This window comes from Chiroxiphia lanceolata, chromosome 9 (genome assembly GCF_009829145.1).
Source record: "Chiroxiphia lanceolata isolate bChiLan1 chromosome 9, bChiLan1.pri, whole genome shotgun sequence".
In the NCBI taxonomy this organism is placed as follows: domain Eukaryota; kingdom Metazoa; phylum Chordata; class Aves; order Passeriformes; family Pipridae; genus Chiroxiphia; species Chiroxiphia lanceolata.
The window spans coordinates 12,684,556-12,703,393 of record NC_045645.1 but is presented as its reverse complement, the minus strand read 5'-3'; the positions used below and the strand labels follow the sequence as shown (position 1 = coordinate 12,703,393).

The 18,838-nt window shown below is 42.1% G+C and overlaps 1 protein-coding gene across 1 annotated transcript in view; it reads right to left on the bottom strand.

The window, feature by feature from the left end:
* The window catches only part of CACHD1 (cache domain containing 1), a 94,602-nt gene that overhangs the window by 19,200 nt on the left and 56,564 nt on the right, over positions 1–18,838 (bottom strand). The window contains 10 exon segments of the mRNA XM_032697108.1: positions 1,890–2,058; positions 2,886–3,003; positions 3,469–3,592; positions 4,117–4,266; positions 6,524–6,586; positions 6,589–6,756; positions 7,827–7,976; positions 11,616–11,832; positions 13,393–13,537; positions 15,689–15,815. Coding sequence (XP_032552999.1) covers positions 1,890–2,058; positions 2,886–3,003; positions 3,469–3,592; positions 4,117–4,266; positions 6,524–6,586; positions 6,589–6,756; positions 7,827–7,976; positions 11,616–11,832; positions 13,393–13,537; positions 15,689–15,815 — 1,431 coding nt within the window.

Here is an 18,838-nt window from a genome sequence, read left to right as displayed (position 1 = left end):
AATGTGAAGTTTTCCACCCAAACCAGAGCACTTCCTAGCACAGTTGTCTCCCCAGTCACTTGAGATGCACATGAACTAACTTTCCTGCTTCAAAATACAGAAGTCACAACATTAGTCCACTTACTCTGATCTCCGTGTGTTATCTGGTATTTCAGTGCCCTTGTTCTCAAAGTCTAAACAATTTCTGAATTCCTACTTTTGGAAAGATTACAGAAGCTGTAATCTTTCCCTTAAGGAAAGATTTTATGCTAAAGAAGAAGACAGTAATTATCTGTGTTTAGGTTACATACAGCAGAGGAAAACGAAAATGAGCATTTTCAGTCCCAGACAACGAACAACTGGAGAATTACAAGTGCAGAAGAGGCAGTTCCCCAGTAAAAGTGCAGCTGCCTGGAGTGATTTTCAGAACAAACTAGAAGGTAAACTTTCATTGTGCAAAATCTGCAAAACTAGGCAGCTTTTTCTTTTTAAAAGGAGAAATGGTCATGACAATGCAGGGCTGAAGGTTGAGAAGAAGGTCTTTTCTGAATATTTGACTCATGGAACCTGAATATTTGACCCATAGAACTCGAATTCCCTGTGAGGAATGGTATCTAGAGGAAAAATTTCAGTGCAGCCTGTGAAGTGTTCTGCTTTTAGTCATGTTCCTCTAAAACACAGCCCCATCCAGCAGCCATGTGTGCTGCAGCCATCACTTACAAACTTCTGCTTTGCTCCTTCATCTGCTTCCCAGACCAAATATTCTGATGGGGTTGCATTTTGCTTTGCATGAAGTTTTTCCACTAGACAGCTTAGTACTGCGTTTTTTGGAGATTTTCCATTTATATCTTTCTGGATATAAGATAATCAAGACGAGGCACCACATTAAAGAAAAAAAAAAAATCCCTGCATTTTAAACAAGTGGCAAAGCAATTTCCATAGGTTTCTCAAGTCCCTCCATAACTCCTCCAGTCTAATCTCAGTTATATTGCAGGGCCACAAATAGCTAAGGAAAGTCTCATAACTGTGCCACTAATCCACCAGGAGACCTTCAAACCCTGCTACAAACAAAAGCACTTAATTCAGAATTTCTTATAATACAGCACAGATTTTAGCAAACCTCCCAAGATTAATATCTAAATATTAAAGTTTGCAACTTAGGATGTTTATATAAAAAACCCTCTATGTTCTTAATATAAATTCTGGTTTTTAATTTCTCTATCCTTCCCAGATATTAGAACTGCCATGCAGACCCTCCCTCTTTCCAGCAATGAAATGACTCAGGTAGAGCAGAACCACTTTAGCTTATCAAAAGCAGGAATGTGCCAGTAACCTGGGAATTTTTAAGCAGGTAAGGAGGGTCTGGAATCCATCACACCACTGAAGTTCTCATTTCCCCCAACAGGCTTAACTTCTGACTTCAATGGCATTAAATGCTTTTGGCAGTGAAAAACTTCAATAAATCCAAAGTCAAAAGAATGTCAGTCCCGCACAACAGGCCAGGGCTTCATCCTACTTATGTTACTTGTCAGTAAGGTGCTTTACAGCCAAGAGAAGGGGACTTAGTTTAAGCTTGGTGAGACATCTCTCACCATCCCCACTCCAATTTCTGGGAACTCTGAGCAAAACTCACGGTGCATTTATCTCATACTCTGATGATCCGCCCCACTCATTCATCCATGTAAGTGATCAGCATTGAGCAGGCAACTATGATCAAGGAAGAGCTATAAGAAGGTAACAGCTGATTGGAAAGCCAGTCTTGGAAATAAAAGCCTCTCAAGAGGAGATATTTCCAGTGTTTTGTGAGAAGAGTTTTACTTTCTGCTGCCACACTCTGCAGAAACATGCATGTGTGATAAGACAATAATTCTGGGATTCTGAGGTGGTCAAGACCGCTTGTAGAGCCTTACCTAGGGTGGCCAGCTGCTTGAAGTGCAGGCAGGCGTTGGGCTGGCCCAGCAGGTCCAGCCGGTGATAGAGCAGTTTGCTGCTGGGCACTGTGTTGAGGTTCTTCAGCTGCTTAACAGGGATTTCTGGCTGTATCACCACCACACACAGGATAAAGGACGTGTCCTGGACCTGGAAAACATGAGCAAGTCATCAAACAGAACCAAAATGTGGAGGATGTACAGAACTTGTATGTATTGGAGCCACTAAGTTGTACAAAACCCACTTTGCCATAGTTAACACACCAAATAAAAATACTGTAATCTTTTTTTTTTTCCAGAAAACTAAATAAGACCTTCCTTTTGTTGCTCAATGAATAATTTGTAACACTGTTTTATGGATATTTTTTGAAGTATCATTAACAGAGGAGAGACTGCAGGTTCACAGGGGATAAACACACACTGGTATTCCCTTTATGGACAGTACAGACAAATGAACTCTCAAAAGTAAGATTTTATCCTTTCCACTCCATGTGTTGCATGTGCCACATGTTTTACTGGTTTGTATATTTTAAGGACCCTACAATAACCAGACTAGCAAAGCCTGGAGTGTCCCAGCTGCTCTGCAAAGGGTGTTTGATATTAAATGCAGCATTACAATATTAGAAAATTAGGTCCAGATACCCTCCTGTGTGAATTTCTGTTAAACAATGACAGATTTAATCTCTTAAAACTGCTCAGCCTAATCTTTTAGGTTGGATTTAACTTAATGCTGTGAAATGATCCACAAGTACTCTCTTGAGTTTGTTGGCACAAAGAAACAGCCAATTATTTCTGGCATCAGTGAAATTCACCTGGATTATATTTAACCTTAAGATTCCATTTTAATCCCAAGGTCAAGATTAGTGTTCAGATATGTTCCAAGCTGAAGAAAGGAAGGCTAGGAGCTCTCCTAAAGCTCTTACAACTGGTAATAGAGCTAGAAACTGACTCTGTGCCATCCTAGTTTTTTTCCCTTACCATTTTCCAGGCATAGCTGACATTATAGGCTTCTTTTCCGATCTCTCTCAGCTTGTTGACATGCCAAGACAGTGAGGAGTTCACAGGAACTGTGATGATCTGGCTGCCCAGGGGAATGCTGCAGTGGGAGATAAAACATCCAGCATTTTATTATTAAACACTGAGCAAAATTGTTACAACTTAAGCAAAACCCTTCAGCTGTATATTTCCTTGGTGAAGAAAAGTGTATGTGTGCTGAAAATGCACTCATGTACCCCCACATTTTGAGCTCACACATACTCAGATCAGGCAAAGGATAAAGAAAAACCCGGATCAAACAGTGAAAAATCTTCCTGACATGGAAGGGAGAGATTAGAAGGAGTATCCCCCAGATCAGATGTGGGAATCACTGCCTACACACCCAAAGATAAATGAAAAAGTTGGAGGAAAAACCAAACCAGAACTATTGGGGAACAAAAAAATTCCATCCAAGTATTCAGATATTGTAGGAAAAGGAACTCTGCCCTTCATTCTCTTAAAATTCCTCTAGCAATACTTCTGAGCGAGCACTGCTCATGTTTGGATTTGCATCCCAGTTCCTCACCTGAGGATGTTCTGGCGCACCAGCTCAAATTTGGGGATGTTCTCATAATGGATAATATCCGTGTGGAGAGGGGGCTCAGAGAGCAGGTAGGGCCTGGTCAGGGATGGGTGCATCAGAGTGTAGCCTAAAAATAAGGATACAAACCCAAATGTTGAATGCAGTAAAACAACTAAGCCCAGGATAGGTATTTGTAGGGGGGAAAAAAAGAATATACAGTAACTACACAGAGGTTTTGCATTTAACAAATGTCAGTGGCCAAGCAATGTTATCATCAAAGAAGTTGCAAATGAAACACAGCTCAAAGAACTAAGCCATAAAATGAGGTTGGATCAGAGGAAATGAGCTGAACACACATATAGACCAGTTCTTCCTCCTTCCCTGCACATACAGAAAAACTTGGATGTCTCACATAGAAAATCTCATCAAGTGTTTCCGCATCAAACTCCAGGACAGACATTTCAAGTTCGTGAAACCACCTAAAGTCTCCAGCAACTCTCAGGCAAAACTAACCAACAACATACAATTAATCTGTCAATAAGTATTATCATTCATTACTTATAGACTATTTGGAGACATGAGGATTCAGAGTTTCCTTTCAGTGGTTAATGACCTCAGTGGGACTAGAAGGGATTATCTGAGCCAAATTACCTTTATTATCAATGAGGAATGTGTAGGAACCCAAGGAGTCTTGGTAATAGGTGACGTCTTCCAAGATATAGGCGAGATTAACATCCACTCCAACAATCCCCAGCAGCAGGTTCCCAAAGTAACATGGTTTGCTGACAGTCATTATCAATCCTTGGAATGACAGAAACAACATAAAACCATCAGCAATATTATCTAGTTAATTATTTTTAGAGGGAACAGAGCAGGGACTTTAAAATTTCCAAATGTTACACAAATTTGATGTAGTATTCCTTGCTGGAATATGGACAGGGAAGCTCAGCAGGTTGTCTGTCATGTCTGGCTGTTGATAACCACTCTCCTTATCTGTTTCTGATAGTGACCTAAAGTACATTTAATCAATTTATTAAAACACACACCACAATTAATGTTTGGGGGGCTTTGACAGCGGATTACAAGTGGATTCCTTACAGATAAGATGCATTTGCATGAAAAGCCAAGATGGCATTTTGTTCCTTTAACATCATTTAAAATAATTTAAAAAATAGGGGGAGGAGGAAGGAAGAGAATTTGTGCTTGTAAAGCAAAAATAGGAATGAATTATTGCTCATCTAATTGCATATTCAGAATATTAAACCTGCTCTGCTTAACTAAATTCCAGTATCACCACTGTACCGGGAATCATACCCATAATTACACAATGTTTTGAGATGTATCTCATGGCTGAGGTAAGAACTCTTTGCAATACCTTACTACTCTTCTTTTCTACACCACTGCTGTTTGGAAACTCAGCAACTCTTCCCTCAACCCAATATAAAATTCATTTGCATGTATAAGCTTTTAAGTTGGAAATCTTTGCAAGACAAACCTTCTCTGTTGCACCATTTCTAATCCTTTGGTTGCTCAAATTTTTCAGTTATGCTTGATATTGGCTTTGGGAGAGGCAACAATACAGCTTAATAACTCAGGTTAGGAAATGCAGGAAGGAGCAGGAGTTCTGACTCAGAAGAATAGCCTTAAGTCTGTTTTGGGACTCAACACAACCTAAACTCAGCAGCCCTTGAAAACTATTCAGCATAACCTCAACTAATCCTAAGTACAACACAAGACTAAGAATATACAAAGTCCTGAATGAAGAAATACTGAATTTGTTCAATTGTCAAAGCAATATAAAATCACTGATGGATTTCCAGACATCCCTGTGACGTCACATCTCTTCCCAGAGCACTGGAGCAGTGCTAGAGAAGGGTCAGGTGAGCTGCTCTACAACTAGCAGGGGTACACCCTAAAACTCTGACCTTCCACTGAGCTGCAGGAAGGGCACCAGTCCCAAAGGGAAAGGGATGGCAATTCAGGCAGTGGGACCCATGGTTGGGGGTGTGTACAGCCAAGGGAGCTCTGCCAGCACCATGGGAGCTGCTGAACCTCCTGAACCCAAAAAGGATCACCCTGCAGTGGAGACTAACCCTCAGCATTAATTAAACTGTCTAATTTCTGCATTTCTACATGTCACCCCCCCACATGCTGGTCCACTCCCAGAAGTCTCTACAATTATCTACACCTTCAGTCTCTCCATTACTGGATGTAGTGGTGAGATCACTGGATGAGTGGTGGAACACACAGTTTTTGTTATCATGGCATCTAATTTTAAGGTATGGATCTCTCCTTTTACTTGAAAATTAGATGCCACGATAGCACCAGCCAGCTTGGGCTTCCTCCTCTGCCCAGCACTGGGGACAGACCAAATGTGCTGGAGCTAAAGGAAGGGCTAAGGATGGCTAGTTTTGGACAATAATTAATAATCTCTCCTTGTGCCGTTCGCTAAGCTGGTTTCCATCCCACTCTTACATAATCTGACAGCCAGTACCCTACATTCCCATCTCCACAGCCTGGACACAGGGAATGGATGATAAATTGGTTGTGAAGAGCCACTTCTTGGGGTGCAAAGACAGAATAAAGGGAACTCCAGCAGGAAGGATGACTCCAAAGTCATGTTGATGGCTCCATAGGAAAGGGAAGTTCCAACAATAACAACATTTTGTCTTTTCCAGTATGGGGATTGTGCAATCCCCTAAATCTACCTGTGAGACCCCAAGCCATACACAAGTACTGAAATATTGAACCCTGCAATGGTACAGGGTGTGATGGATGTAATTTCAATGTCACAAGACTGTTTCCTTCAAGTACAAAGAATTTCTCTCCACAAGTTAAATTACTAATGCTGTGTATATACACATACATAAGAACAAATTTCACCCTGAGAATCCAAAAATTTTTTTCATAACTAGACCTTCTGCAGATGAAAATCCTACTGGAAAAAGGCTTGGAAACACACCTGAGCACATCACTTGGTGAGACTATTTGGGAATATGTAAGCCAAGGGAAGCTGAGCCCTTCTGTTTTTATACCCAAATCCGATGTCAGCACTCACCATCTCCCATTTCATCTGAGAAGGGCAGACTGAAAACGGCCTCGTCGATCATCCGGTTGGGAGGTTGGTGTAGAACCTCCCAACTGTGGTCTCCAGGTTGCTCAGCTGGTTTAGGACCATCATGCTGCCCTTGGTCACAGGAAGGGCTGTTCTGTCTGGCACCCCATATTTCACCGAGTTCTGCTCTGCCAGGTCCCTCAGAAAGGCCAGTTCCTTCAACCCTGTCACCCCCTCTGAAACAGAAGGAAGCAGACAAAAGAATTTCCATCAAGGCTTCTGTATCTTACTCCAAATAACTGTAAATAAAAGCAAAATTATACATCCTGTAGGATTGAAAATACTATATAATCACTATTTAAGTGATAAGGTAAAGTGCCTAAAGACTGGTTTTAGGAAGAATAATTAGATAACACAAAATTAAATAAGATTGCCTCTCACGTGCTCTTGCACAGTGAAAAAATTTACCATGCTGTTCACATCCCCACTTTAAACAAAGATCTTTTAACAAATACGTATGTGCCACATAAATCCACAGGACAGCTCTTTGTTCTCCACTGGTGGCTCGCCCACAAAAAGGACCAGGAGCGTCTCACCCACCCTTGGAGATAACAGCCTTTGTTCTTCAGCTTAAACATTAAAGTTTCACATTTTACACAAGTCCCAGGCTCAGTTCCTGCACAAATCAAAGCCTTTTGCACGTAGGAGTCTCAAATGAGTATTTAAATTTACAATCAAATCATACATTAGCTTAAGCTTTAGTTTCCTTGGTTAGAGTCCATGTGCAAATATAACAAACAGCCTTTGTGCTGAAAATGCTTTCCTGGAAGAAGCACAGGATGCCAAACTACTGGGAATGTGATTTTCATACTTAACTTCACTCTTAAATTGGGTCCCAGGTTATTAAAGCATTTCAGATTATGCCTGATGTCACATTTATGCTCTCTGGCTAAGGACTTAAACAGAAGTCACAAGTATTTCCGTTCTGCTGCACCAGGAACCAGGGCAGTGGCAGGAAGGTTTACAGTTGCAATAATTATCAAATTTAACTCAGTCTGGTTGCCACCAGACAATTCAGGCAACAATATTTTATATCCTGAGCAGCTGCACTGGGATACGTAAGCATATAGTGGCACATATATATACTAAAGTAGGAACATCTGGATTCAGCCTCTAGATTCTAAGTGCCAAAATCCATAACAAACTGCTCCCAATAAGGCCTGGAATTACATTTGAATGAGCTTCATAAACAAGCTGTGCAAGGACAGGGAATGTTCATCCACTGGAAATCACAACCATTTCTCACCATTCATAAGAGCATAAGTAAGAATCATGACTGAGTTATTGAGGAAACTGTTCTCTTCGTTGATGACACGTAGAGTAGCTTTTTTATCATCTTCAGAGGAGTCTTTTGATGTAATCCCAGCTGAGAGATAAATGATGACCATGTCAGTATCTAAAAGAGAATCACAGATACAGCAGAAAGTGCATTAGGTTTTTAACTCAGGCAAGACATGTGCGCTAAGAGCCCTTAATCTGCTCCCAGCCACACACTGCCAACAGCTTCATGTGTGAGAGTCACAGCGATCTACAGTGGATAAACACCCAGCAGCCTTATGAATTACAGCATTAATTATTAAACTTTCATTCTTAGCACTTACCAAACATCTGTTTGGTTCGGTGCCTTCCAGCCACCCAGGAGCACTGGGGTTTGTTTCTCCTGAGCAGACCCCACAGGCACCTCCTGGCTTAAGAGTCACAGAATGGTTTGGGTTGGGAGGGACCTTAAAGATCATCCAGTTCCATCCCCTGCCATGGGCAGGGACACCTTCCACTAGCCCAGGTTGCTCCAAGCCCCATCCAACCTGGCCTTGGACACTTCCAGGGGTGGAGCAGCCACAGCTTCTCTGGGCAACCTGTGCCAGGGCCTCACCACCCTCACAGGGGAAGAATTTTTTCCCAATATCCCATCTAACCCTGCCTTCTGGCAGTGGAAAGTCATTCCCCTTCGTCCTGTCCCTCCAGCTCTCCTGGAGCTCTCCTCCAGCTCTCTCTTGTCCAAAGTCCTCTCCAGCTCTCCTGGAGCCCCTTTAGGCACTGGAAGGGGCTCTAAGGTATCCCTGGAGCCTTCTCTTCTCCAGGCTGGACAGCCTGGCTGCCACCAGACAGGAGCGTGCAAGTCCAGCTTCACAAAAGCAAAAAACCTGCAAGTTTCCTCTCCTGCCCCCTTTTCTCCTCCCACCCTGCAATCCTAAAGCCTGGAGCTGCTCACCCAGTGCCTTCCTATGGAGTAGGTTAGAGCAGAACACTTGGGAATGTGACCTGGCTCCTTGCACATGAACTGGAACACGTTTTTCAGGCTGAGGATGTTCTTGGCCAAAGTCCTGCCTCAGAGCCTTTGAACACGTCAATTCAAATCCCTGCTTACACCCCAACCGGTTTCATCACATACATCTCAGGATTAAAAGTGGTTTGTGCATATAATTAATGGTAGGGATCATGTACCACATGTAATCCAAAAGCACTGGGTTAGGTGGTCATATCCCAACTCCGTTGTCTCATCTGGGTTTTTTGGTGGGTTTGCTGTGTTGGTTTTTAAATAGGTAAGAATGCTTTGACTTGCACATTTTGTTGTCATGACTTGAAAAGAATTTCAGCCAGAACTGGATTCTGATATAAACAAGAGGTGCCGTTAATTTGGGGGAGTTTCTACCTTAATTTTTTAAGGGCTATAACTAGAGAAAAAAAGCAAAGCCAGGTATTAAAACAGCTTTGCCTGGAGTTAAGGAAAATTGTTTCTGTGTTTCCTAGGCTACACATAGATATTGGATCTGCAGTCAGGCATGATGCTGCAGTCTCAAAGCTCTGCTAGGAGGAGTAACATAAATCAGTCCTAAGTCTGCATTAGGGACCAGAGTCAACTGGGCATCTTATCATTCCATAGCTGATCATCTTGTGCTATTTGATACACTGCACTTCTGAGAGCTGGAAAAGGCCCTTATATTCAGAGCACCATTACTGCATTTATCTATAGTATGTCTTTGTATATTTTATATAAATATATATATTGTATATAAAATGTAATTAAATATATATATATACGTACATATGCAACAGACACACATCTCATTTACTTAGAGTTTTCAGGGAATGCTGGCACTCATGCCAGAGCATTTTCTCACACTTTGGGATGAGGGTTGGCTGAGCAGGACTGTAATAGGAACTGGAATAACGCAGGAAATCCAGACGTGTTCAACAGCACAATTCTCCCATCTTGCACTAGTTGTTCCCTTCTAACTTTTCCAGTGTGAATTTGGGATTGAGGCTGTATCTCAACAGCTTCCCTGACACACCCACACATTGTTCTCTGGGAACAGGATGTTAGAAAATTAGTGGGCAAATGAATGATATTTTTTTCTGGGTTTATTTTTCTTTTTTAAAAAAGATGTAAAGATTATTTACAAGAAAATGAGACACGTTTTATAAACATCCTCTTCTCAAACCTATTGTGCCTCACCCTAGGAATTCTGAAACGTGCTATATACATATTAGGTCTTCACAATCTTTCACATGTAGAGAAAACCTAAATCCAAATCATTTGCATTTAACTTTCTGTACTTGTGCCCCAGAATAATTGTTTGATACGTGTGTTTTCACATTAATGAAGAATATGCCAAAACCTTCTAATCATAATACATAAACACTGACAAACATGGAATCATGGAATGGTTTGGGCTGGGAGAGACCTTAAAGTTCATGTTGTGCCACTCCCTGCCATGGGCAGGGACACCTACCACTAGACCAGGTTGCCCTGTCCAACCTGGCCTTGGACATTTCCAGGAGTGGGGCAACACTTTCAGGGATGGGGGATATGTAGGAGATGTGTAGATATGTAGGAGGATGCTGCAAAACTCTACAGCTGATGTTCTTGGAATAACTCCTCCTGACTAAGGCATCCTATCCCAGCCAGCTTCGGATTGTTTATTTTTTATTTGACAGAGTTGCTCCCCTTTCACCATATTCCCAGAGGATGGTAAAATCCTACCCTTGCCAGCCCTACCCTTCTAAAAGTAGTGCCCAGTGAGATAAAGGTCTCACTGTACCAATGGCCTGAAGTTCAGCATTTGGCTGAACTGTAGCAAAAACACTGTTTCACAAACAGAAAGAAAAATCACGTGGATTGGGAGAGCATTTCCTCATTCTTTCCAAAGCACTTTAATTCCTGGACTTTTCCTCTTTCTCCTGTTTTGTACAGCATCTGGGCTGGTGTCCTCTGGGAAACTGAAGGATCTGCACTCACTGGAGCAGGCACAACACCAGGCTGTGGGATCTAAACTGACGATCCCCGTGGAGATCTGGCTGCTTCCCCCACCCCACTGTGGCACTGCTAATGTTACTCAGCTCCAAGGAGCACTCAGAGCACAGAATTTGCTTTCCACAGCTTCCTGGCAAGCATATGTGCCACTCAATTCCACATCCATCTTTTCCACATCTTTCACCACATCCCCATTACAAAAAACACACAGAAAAACCCCACCTTGGGAATGGGAAGGAGAAAGCTCATAATGAGTATGCAAAGTTCACAAGGGTATTCTGTGATGAAGGAAAATTTAGCCAAGACAACTTGGTATTCCATAAAATAAACCCCATAGTTGGTATCCTCAAAAAAAACCCCATTTCCTTGAGAAGAAAGGGCCACTTCCATAGGATTCCAGTTAAGCACATTATCTACAGACATATGTTCCAGCGATAATTAAATGAACCTGCAGAAGCAGGAAGTTTCCTTGAAATGACCCCTGACCCCCCAAAATACACATTTGGGAAATAATTCAGCTGTTAGACAATTCAATCCTGCATTTCCACATTTCAGTTCAAAGGAAAAGCGAGTCAGCAAGTGGCACACATGAAAAGGGAATGGCCACATTCAGCTCATGCGGATTCCAGATCAAGGAAATGCCACTTAACAAAAACACGTGCTTCCCTCCCCTTTTTATTTTAATATTCAGCACACTACACTCCTCTGGCCTCAGTCAAAGTGAGAATGTGATATTTGCAAGCCTCAGAAATAATCAGGATTGCACAACAAGGGACTTACTTCCTTGGAGTTTTGTGCCATTGTTCGTGTTCCGAATCAACTGGAAAGCCTTCTGGAATCCCACAGCGTGCTGTGTGGAGCTGTCAGATGACTTTATACTGCTAACGAAGGTGGACATCTTCCTCTTTGTCTCACTGGTGGCAGGAGACAGGAATGTCTTATAGCACTGATCCAGGGAGCAGGTCCTGACTGTGTCTGCCACGGTCAACACAGAGATCTTGAAAGAGAAGAGACTCGATGGGATTACCTTCCCTTTAGGATTCTTAAAGCACTGATATAGAGAACACAATGATAAGCCAACTGAAGAGATTCTGTGGGTTTAAAACCCAATTGTTAGGAAATAAATGCTTGAGGCATAAATCCGTCAAATTTGAAAAGGATTAGACTTATGGTGGATTCAAGGAAAAGAGACTTTGCTCTTTGTTTCTCTGGCGAAGTCAGCTTGGCTCTGCTCCTACACAATAGTTAATACACTGTTCTGGGCAGGAGCCTGAGTGAGCCAGGGATAACTGAAAGGAAAGCCAGCAGAGAGCTAGTTTCAGGAAAGCCTGGAGCGCCTGGAGAAAAGTGGAATGCATAGAGAAGATGAAAAAAAAATAAACAACCCCTTTAAGAACTTTTCACAGGCAAAGCATTTTGCTGTTTCAACATTTCAATCCAAGCAAGCAAACTCTGCCATCAGTTTTTATCCTGTAAATAATTTAAGGCATGTAGTGGTAACACTTGCATTAATATACACATAACACACCAATCTTATTAATTCGGTGGAATAATTCATTATAAATTATGACTGATGCAAGACAGTCCCAGAATTAAGCATTAATTATATACCTGTGTAACAGGTTTCATAACCACTGAGCTACTGACCCAGTAATCTGTGTCTTAAGTGTATTGTCTGTATGAAGGCAAACACTTTTGACACTTAAGTGCTATTAATTCTGCTGAACCATAAGCATTATTTTACAATATTAAATCCCTCAAAAAGCACACAATTACAAGTGGTTTTCCCATACTGTTAATGAGAAGACTTAAGGCCAAGATTATCATCACTTGTTCTTCAACTTGATTTGACTGAAACTCCCTTCCTACTCCAAAATAAAAACCCAAGCAGAAAGAATGATCAAGGTCTCACCAGCAGAGAATTACTAAAAGTAAAACTAAACTGGAGACTTCTTGTGGTCCTACAGAAGCACCTGATAGGCCCCTGGTTGTAATTTGTATTGAAAAAAAGTACAGGTGAAGTGACTTTTTCATTGCCAAGTGAGTATCTGCGGCAGAGCAAGAAATAAAATCCAGATTTCTTGGCCCTAATTATGTTTCAGCTCACCCCAGTATCACAGCAGAATAAATAATTTCAATTTTTCAAAAAAAAAAAAAAACAAAAACAACGGGTTCAGAGGTAAAATGAGTTGCTCAAAGCAATCTAGAACTTCACAAGTCATCAGGTTCAGAGCATGGTCCTCCTCACTGTATCACACCACTGACCATTACCTAAAGTGTCTGCTGAGATGAAGGAGCCTTTAAAGATTACTCAGATACAAGATTTTGCCTTAGATCAGTGGCTTTTCACCTTTTTCCCACCCTGTGGATCCCCATGTATTTCCCCTGCAGTAGACAGGTTTCCAGAGGTGAGCTCAAGTCTCCATCACCCATCAGAGGCAGACCACAGACACAAGGAGACCATGGACATAGAGTTAAAATCACCATTTTGGATGACAACCAAGAACTCGGAGCATGGCTGAAACCAAGGAGGATTCTTTGCCTGGAGAAGCCTCACCTTGTCATGTTCATCTATGGAGCTCAGGATGACCTGGGCAGCATCCTTGGCAATCTGGAGCTGTGTCTCTGTGACAGAGGCCCCATGGTCCACGATGACAACGATGTGCTTGGACTGAGGGCGGACAGTCGAGACATAGACGGGCCTGAGGGAGAACACAATCCAAACCACTGTCATCAGACACCTTGTCATTTCCACTAAAGTGAAAACAGTCAAGAATTTAAAAAAAAAAACAACAAAGAACAATGAAGAAACAATGAATTAGAACAGGAATTTTTGCCTTTATGAAAACTTCTATGGGGAAACCAACTGAGAACATGAACACACAGAAATGGCCCTCGCTCTCACCCTCCTCCTGATTTCTTCCTGATTTTTTAACCTAAATGAGGTCCATCTCCCTTTGTCACAGCAAGTGCTTTCAGTCAGGAATAAGCAATTTTGCTGAAGCAGCAGCAGTGTTTGGGATCACTGTTTGCAGCAGTTCACATCAAGTTTTGAATTAAGCTTTGACAAGGAAGAAAAGCCTCCTGATAAATCCCGGGTGCCGGGAACCTCACTCACACGTGAAAGTCAGTACAATAGTGGGTATGTGCTGGTTCCATGACAAGTAAAAACCTGTGCAACTGTGAGGAGTTCATTAGCCCAGGGTGTTTGGTTTGTTGTAACAAGGGAACGCCTCTGGCCAAGGAAGGGTTTTCTCCTGGTACCCTGGAATGACTCTCACACAGGTCATGCTCCACAGCCCCTTGGATCTGCCCAGTTTTACACCCCATGGCCAATGTGAGTTAACACTGGAGAGGGCTCTTGGTGCTGTCTGTGCTAACATCAAAACCCATGTTTTCAGGGAAGTGGTGCTCAGATCCAGTTCAATATTGAGAGATGTGTGAAAGCGTTCGCAAGCTCTCATGCCAAGCTTCCAACCGGGAATAAATTAGGAAGATCCTCAGCACGGAGGAAGGATTCACAAAGAAAGATGAGCCTCTTTCCTCTTTAGTCCAGACTCAAAACTTGTTACAGTCAAGTGTGAGTTTGGGGATCTAAATTTTATTATATCAAAGGCAGCCACAGAAATCTTATTAGGAGGCAAGGAAATGCAAAAGACTTTAGACAAGGCACTGCTACAAACAAGTGGCACAAATCAGTTCTTAACTGTAAAACAGCCTGCAGCTCTACACTGTATTCATACCTAGAACTGAAACAGGGCCTTTGATCTTCAAAGCAGTGGAGCATTAACTAATTAATTCACCCCAACTACCCTCTGAAGTAAATATTACCAAAAAGATATCCCTTATTTAGCTATGGAAAAACTACAACCCACACTAAGTGACTTGGGTAAAATCACCAATGGTTTTAGTGTCCAAATTCTGACCAAGACTGGGGCACCCTCATTCTCACATCAAAGGATTGCACATTTCCAAGGTCACAGAAAACTTGATCAAGCTCAGACATTTTGAGCTTTGATGGCACATAAAAATACCATCTGTAAACATTTGACTGCTCAACCCTGACATGTAACCAAAACTCTCCTTAGTCTCTGTGCACTCCTGGTATGGAAATGTCCCTGGATGTCCTGATTCTTCCTCTGCACAGACTGATTAACTAGTACAATTGGCTAATGTGTGACCAGAGATACTAAAACCACCTCACCTTCTCAGAAGATTCCTGCCTTGAGCCTTTATCAGTCTCATGGTACTGATAGCAAAAACTAGGGAAAAATACTGCACCTCAACTGCTTGGCATCCTGTGTACAGAACAGAAGTATTCCCCCAAGCAGGAAAACCCTGCCATCCTTTTTTTGACATTTTTTAGTAGAAAAAGGAAGTTTCCAATATTGCTGCTTCCCTGCTATCCATGATGTGCCACCTGAGCCTGGGGTGGTGACTGGAAAAATGCTCCTTTCCTGTCTCTCATCCTTCTACCCCCCTCCCCAAAGCGATGCACCTACCAAATCAGCAGAATACATGTTCGCTACTTTATTATCAGGGGTCAAGTATGAGTCAAATATAAGTCAAATTTTCCCTACAGGCTGACCTACATTTTCCAAGTCACTGCTATTTACAGCTTATTTGATTTGGGAGAGGTGAGGAACCTGTATGTAATTTTATTTTACTTCAAAGCTTCTTAGAAGTGAAAACTTGTGCTTTAAAAAACAAACCTAAGAAAACCCAAGGGACTCCATTAGAAGTTACTCATGAATGTTGTCAACTCGGCAAAGCACAATGCTGGAATGAAATTAGTGTTTGAGGAATCCAATTTGAGTGCTTTTCCCAGGAAATTGGAAGGAGACAGACTGTACCTGCTGCGGTGTTCGTAGTTGCCTTTGCACCGGAACTTGTGGGCTGGGAAAACAGTGAAAATCCCTTCTTCTGAGCTGAAATACTGCCATTTAATTCCTGGGTTAGACTTCAGGTTATCAGCAAGAACTGGAGGTTGGAGAGGAAAAATGAAAAACTAAGTAGAGTGACAAAGGCAAAACTTGAAGGTATTGTTATTGTTATTCCTGGCCTCTCTCACAACATGGAATAAAAGTTGCTCTACTTGAGGACTGATAAAGCTTCACATCCAATTTGCAAACAGGTAAAGGCTTTTGGAAACTAAACACTGGATTTGACAGATTTTGCTTAATATGCGATGACAGTTCCTGAATCTCTGTAGTTTAACTGTGTTCCAAGAAGGCCAGCGCAAGGAAGGAAGAGATTAAGCCCATTATACATAATATGTGTAAATACCTCTATCTACATGTAATGATAAATACATTGTCAATATAGTTTCCCTGAAAAAAACCCTGCCCTAATGTTAAAAAAAATCATGTGTTCTTTATACTGAAACTGCTCCAAAACATTAAACAGGTTTGCTGCTTACAGCTCCATAACCCAACCTGTTGACATTATATATTCTGAGTTCTGTTTGAAAACGTCTACATGGACATTTAGCAAAAATGTTCCCAAGTTGTGCAGAAACCAAGCTCAGAATACAACCACAGGGTGGAGATCTCAAACACTCCTATAGTTTATAGGCCACGTTCATTACCTTTAAAATGTGCTTTCTTATTAAAATAATCTCTGAGGAAGCACCAATTAACACAATCAATAAAAGCAATTAAAAAAATACATATTACTAATATGACAAAACTGACTGGATTAGTAAAAACACAAAACACCATCAAACCCAACAACAAAATAAGGCACCTACCCCAGGGCCAAGACCATGCGCACTAAGAACTTAAAAAGATAATAATTAATACACCAAATGAGGCCAACAGAGTGTTCAGATACTGCGAAAATCCCGAGCACTTGCAGCCCAGATGGGGTCAGTCACGTTTGAATCACTTGGGGCAGAGGTGGCAGAAAATCCCAGAATGGTTTGGGTTGGGAAGGACCATAAAGACCATCTTGTTCCACTCCCCTGCCATTTTCAGGGAATAAATCCCATGGGCACTGGGATTTCTGCCTGATAATGCGATGGGAATGTCCCAGCTGCCACCTGGAACATGGACCTTGTCTGCTCTCCCTGCCAGTCTGGAGACATGAAGGGATTGGTGTTCATCCCATGGGATCACCAGTGATACTAGGTTTGCTGAGTCCCTTAAAACAAAAGGAAAAACACACCCAGGAGAGAGGGAATGGGAAGTCATTAGCATGGGAGGCACAAACCCTCTCCCACCGCGGCAGTAACAGGATTACATTCCACTCAGGGCAAAATACCATTTCTGCTTGCAGCAAAATGAAAATAAAGCCTAAATGTTTGAATTCTTTAGTTTTAAGCTAACAGTTAAAGTGGATCATCATGCCATCAGCTTCAAATGCATTAAAAAAAAAATATTTCCTTGCCACTTCTCCTTTCATGTTCTTTGATTACAGAACTAGAGAACTGGCAGAGGGGGGCTCTGATTTCCAGCGCTTCACCTTTTGCTGAGCATTCCCCTTGGGATTGACAGTGAAAATAGGCCAGTTTCATCTCCTGGATCTCTTGCATTATCAAATATGCCAATATTTGGGTTGGAAATGACTGCAGGGCACATTTCAAACCTTAGCCAGACACTCTACAACAAAATATCCACATTGAGTACAGTCTCAGTTCAACACCCCCAACAGTTTAGCACTTACTCAAGTTTCCCAGACTGGCTGTGGCCATGATGTTCTCACCACATTCAGCTCAGGGGAATTACCCTGGAAAAACCACTGTCTTGGGGTTTCCCCACTCCTCTTTGCCACAGTAATTTTGTATTCCCACTGTGTCTACAAGTCCCAGTGGAAGTTCTGGGCTGGGACTGTAGGGTTCTGTGCAAAAATGCAGCTTCACTTGAGCGTGGCTTTGAAGAATTTTGTGCCTTGATGGACCAAGGACTAGCAGAGATTCCTCTCCACATCCCCCCCCTCTAAAAGCACTCATCCTGTTTTCGTCTGAACTGCTGGTTCACAGGATGGCAATGCCTTGCAGGCCATGAGACTATAAACCATTTAAATTCTCCTTTTTATGTCTAGCCACCAGGATTTCATAGTTCTGGGGGTGAAGTCGGGCAGTTGTTTTTGTATAAAGAAGCTGAATTTCTGGCATTTAAGTTTTTGTTATGAGTTACAGAACTTGAAAAATGTATTTTCAAATCTGACACGTGAACATTCAGTTAAAGCCTGGATGAAATAACTTGTCCAGTGGAATTTTACCAACAGTATTAAAATAAAGGAGTTTATAATTTAAGAGGTTTAGGGGGTTTTTTAATCCTTGCTGTATTAAAGATAAACTTGTCACTCCCACAAGGCCACAATCTGTATTATTTCCCCATGACAGTATCTGGATTTAAAAGTGTTCATTTTCCCCATAAAACAACTGGATTTGAAACTCAAACTCTTTACAGCCTCAGTGCCTCTCTCTGCTGTTCTACCTTTTCACACAGTTCTGCTCATATTTCCTTCACTGAGTATGTTAGTTCAGTAACACCCTCCCCAGAGACGACCAATTTTATCCTAACTCTGCTTGTTGTTCTCTTTTTTCTCTTTTTCCTATGACCACAGCGGATAAGCCATGGCTGAAAAACCTTTAGTTCTCATCTTAAAGAGTTTTCATTTTCTGGTCAGGTTCATTTGTGCAAGTATGATAAGGTACCCACCTCCCTGTTCTAATCCAAAGTACATCTTGGGGCCCCAACACAGGAAAGATGTGGACACATTGGAATAAATCCAGAGGAGGCCATGGAGATGCTCCAAGGGCTGGAGCCCCTCTGCTCTGGAGTCAGGCTGGGAGAGCTGAGGGTGTCCACCTGGAGAAGAGAAGGCTCCAGGGGGACCTCAGAGCCCCTTGCAGTGCCTAAAGGGGCTCCAAGAGAGCTGGACAGGGACTTTGGACATGGGCCTGGAGGGACAGGACAAGGGGGAATGGCTTCCCACTGTCAGAGGGCAGGGTTAGATGGAACAGTGGGAAGGAATTCTTCCCTGTGAGGATGGTGAGG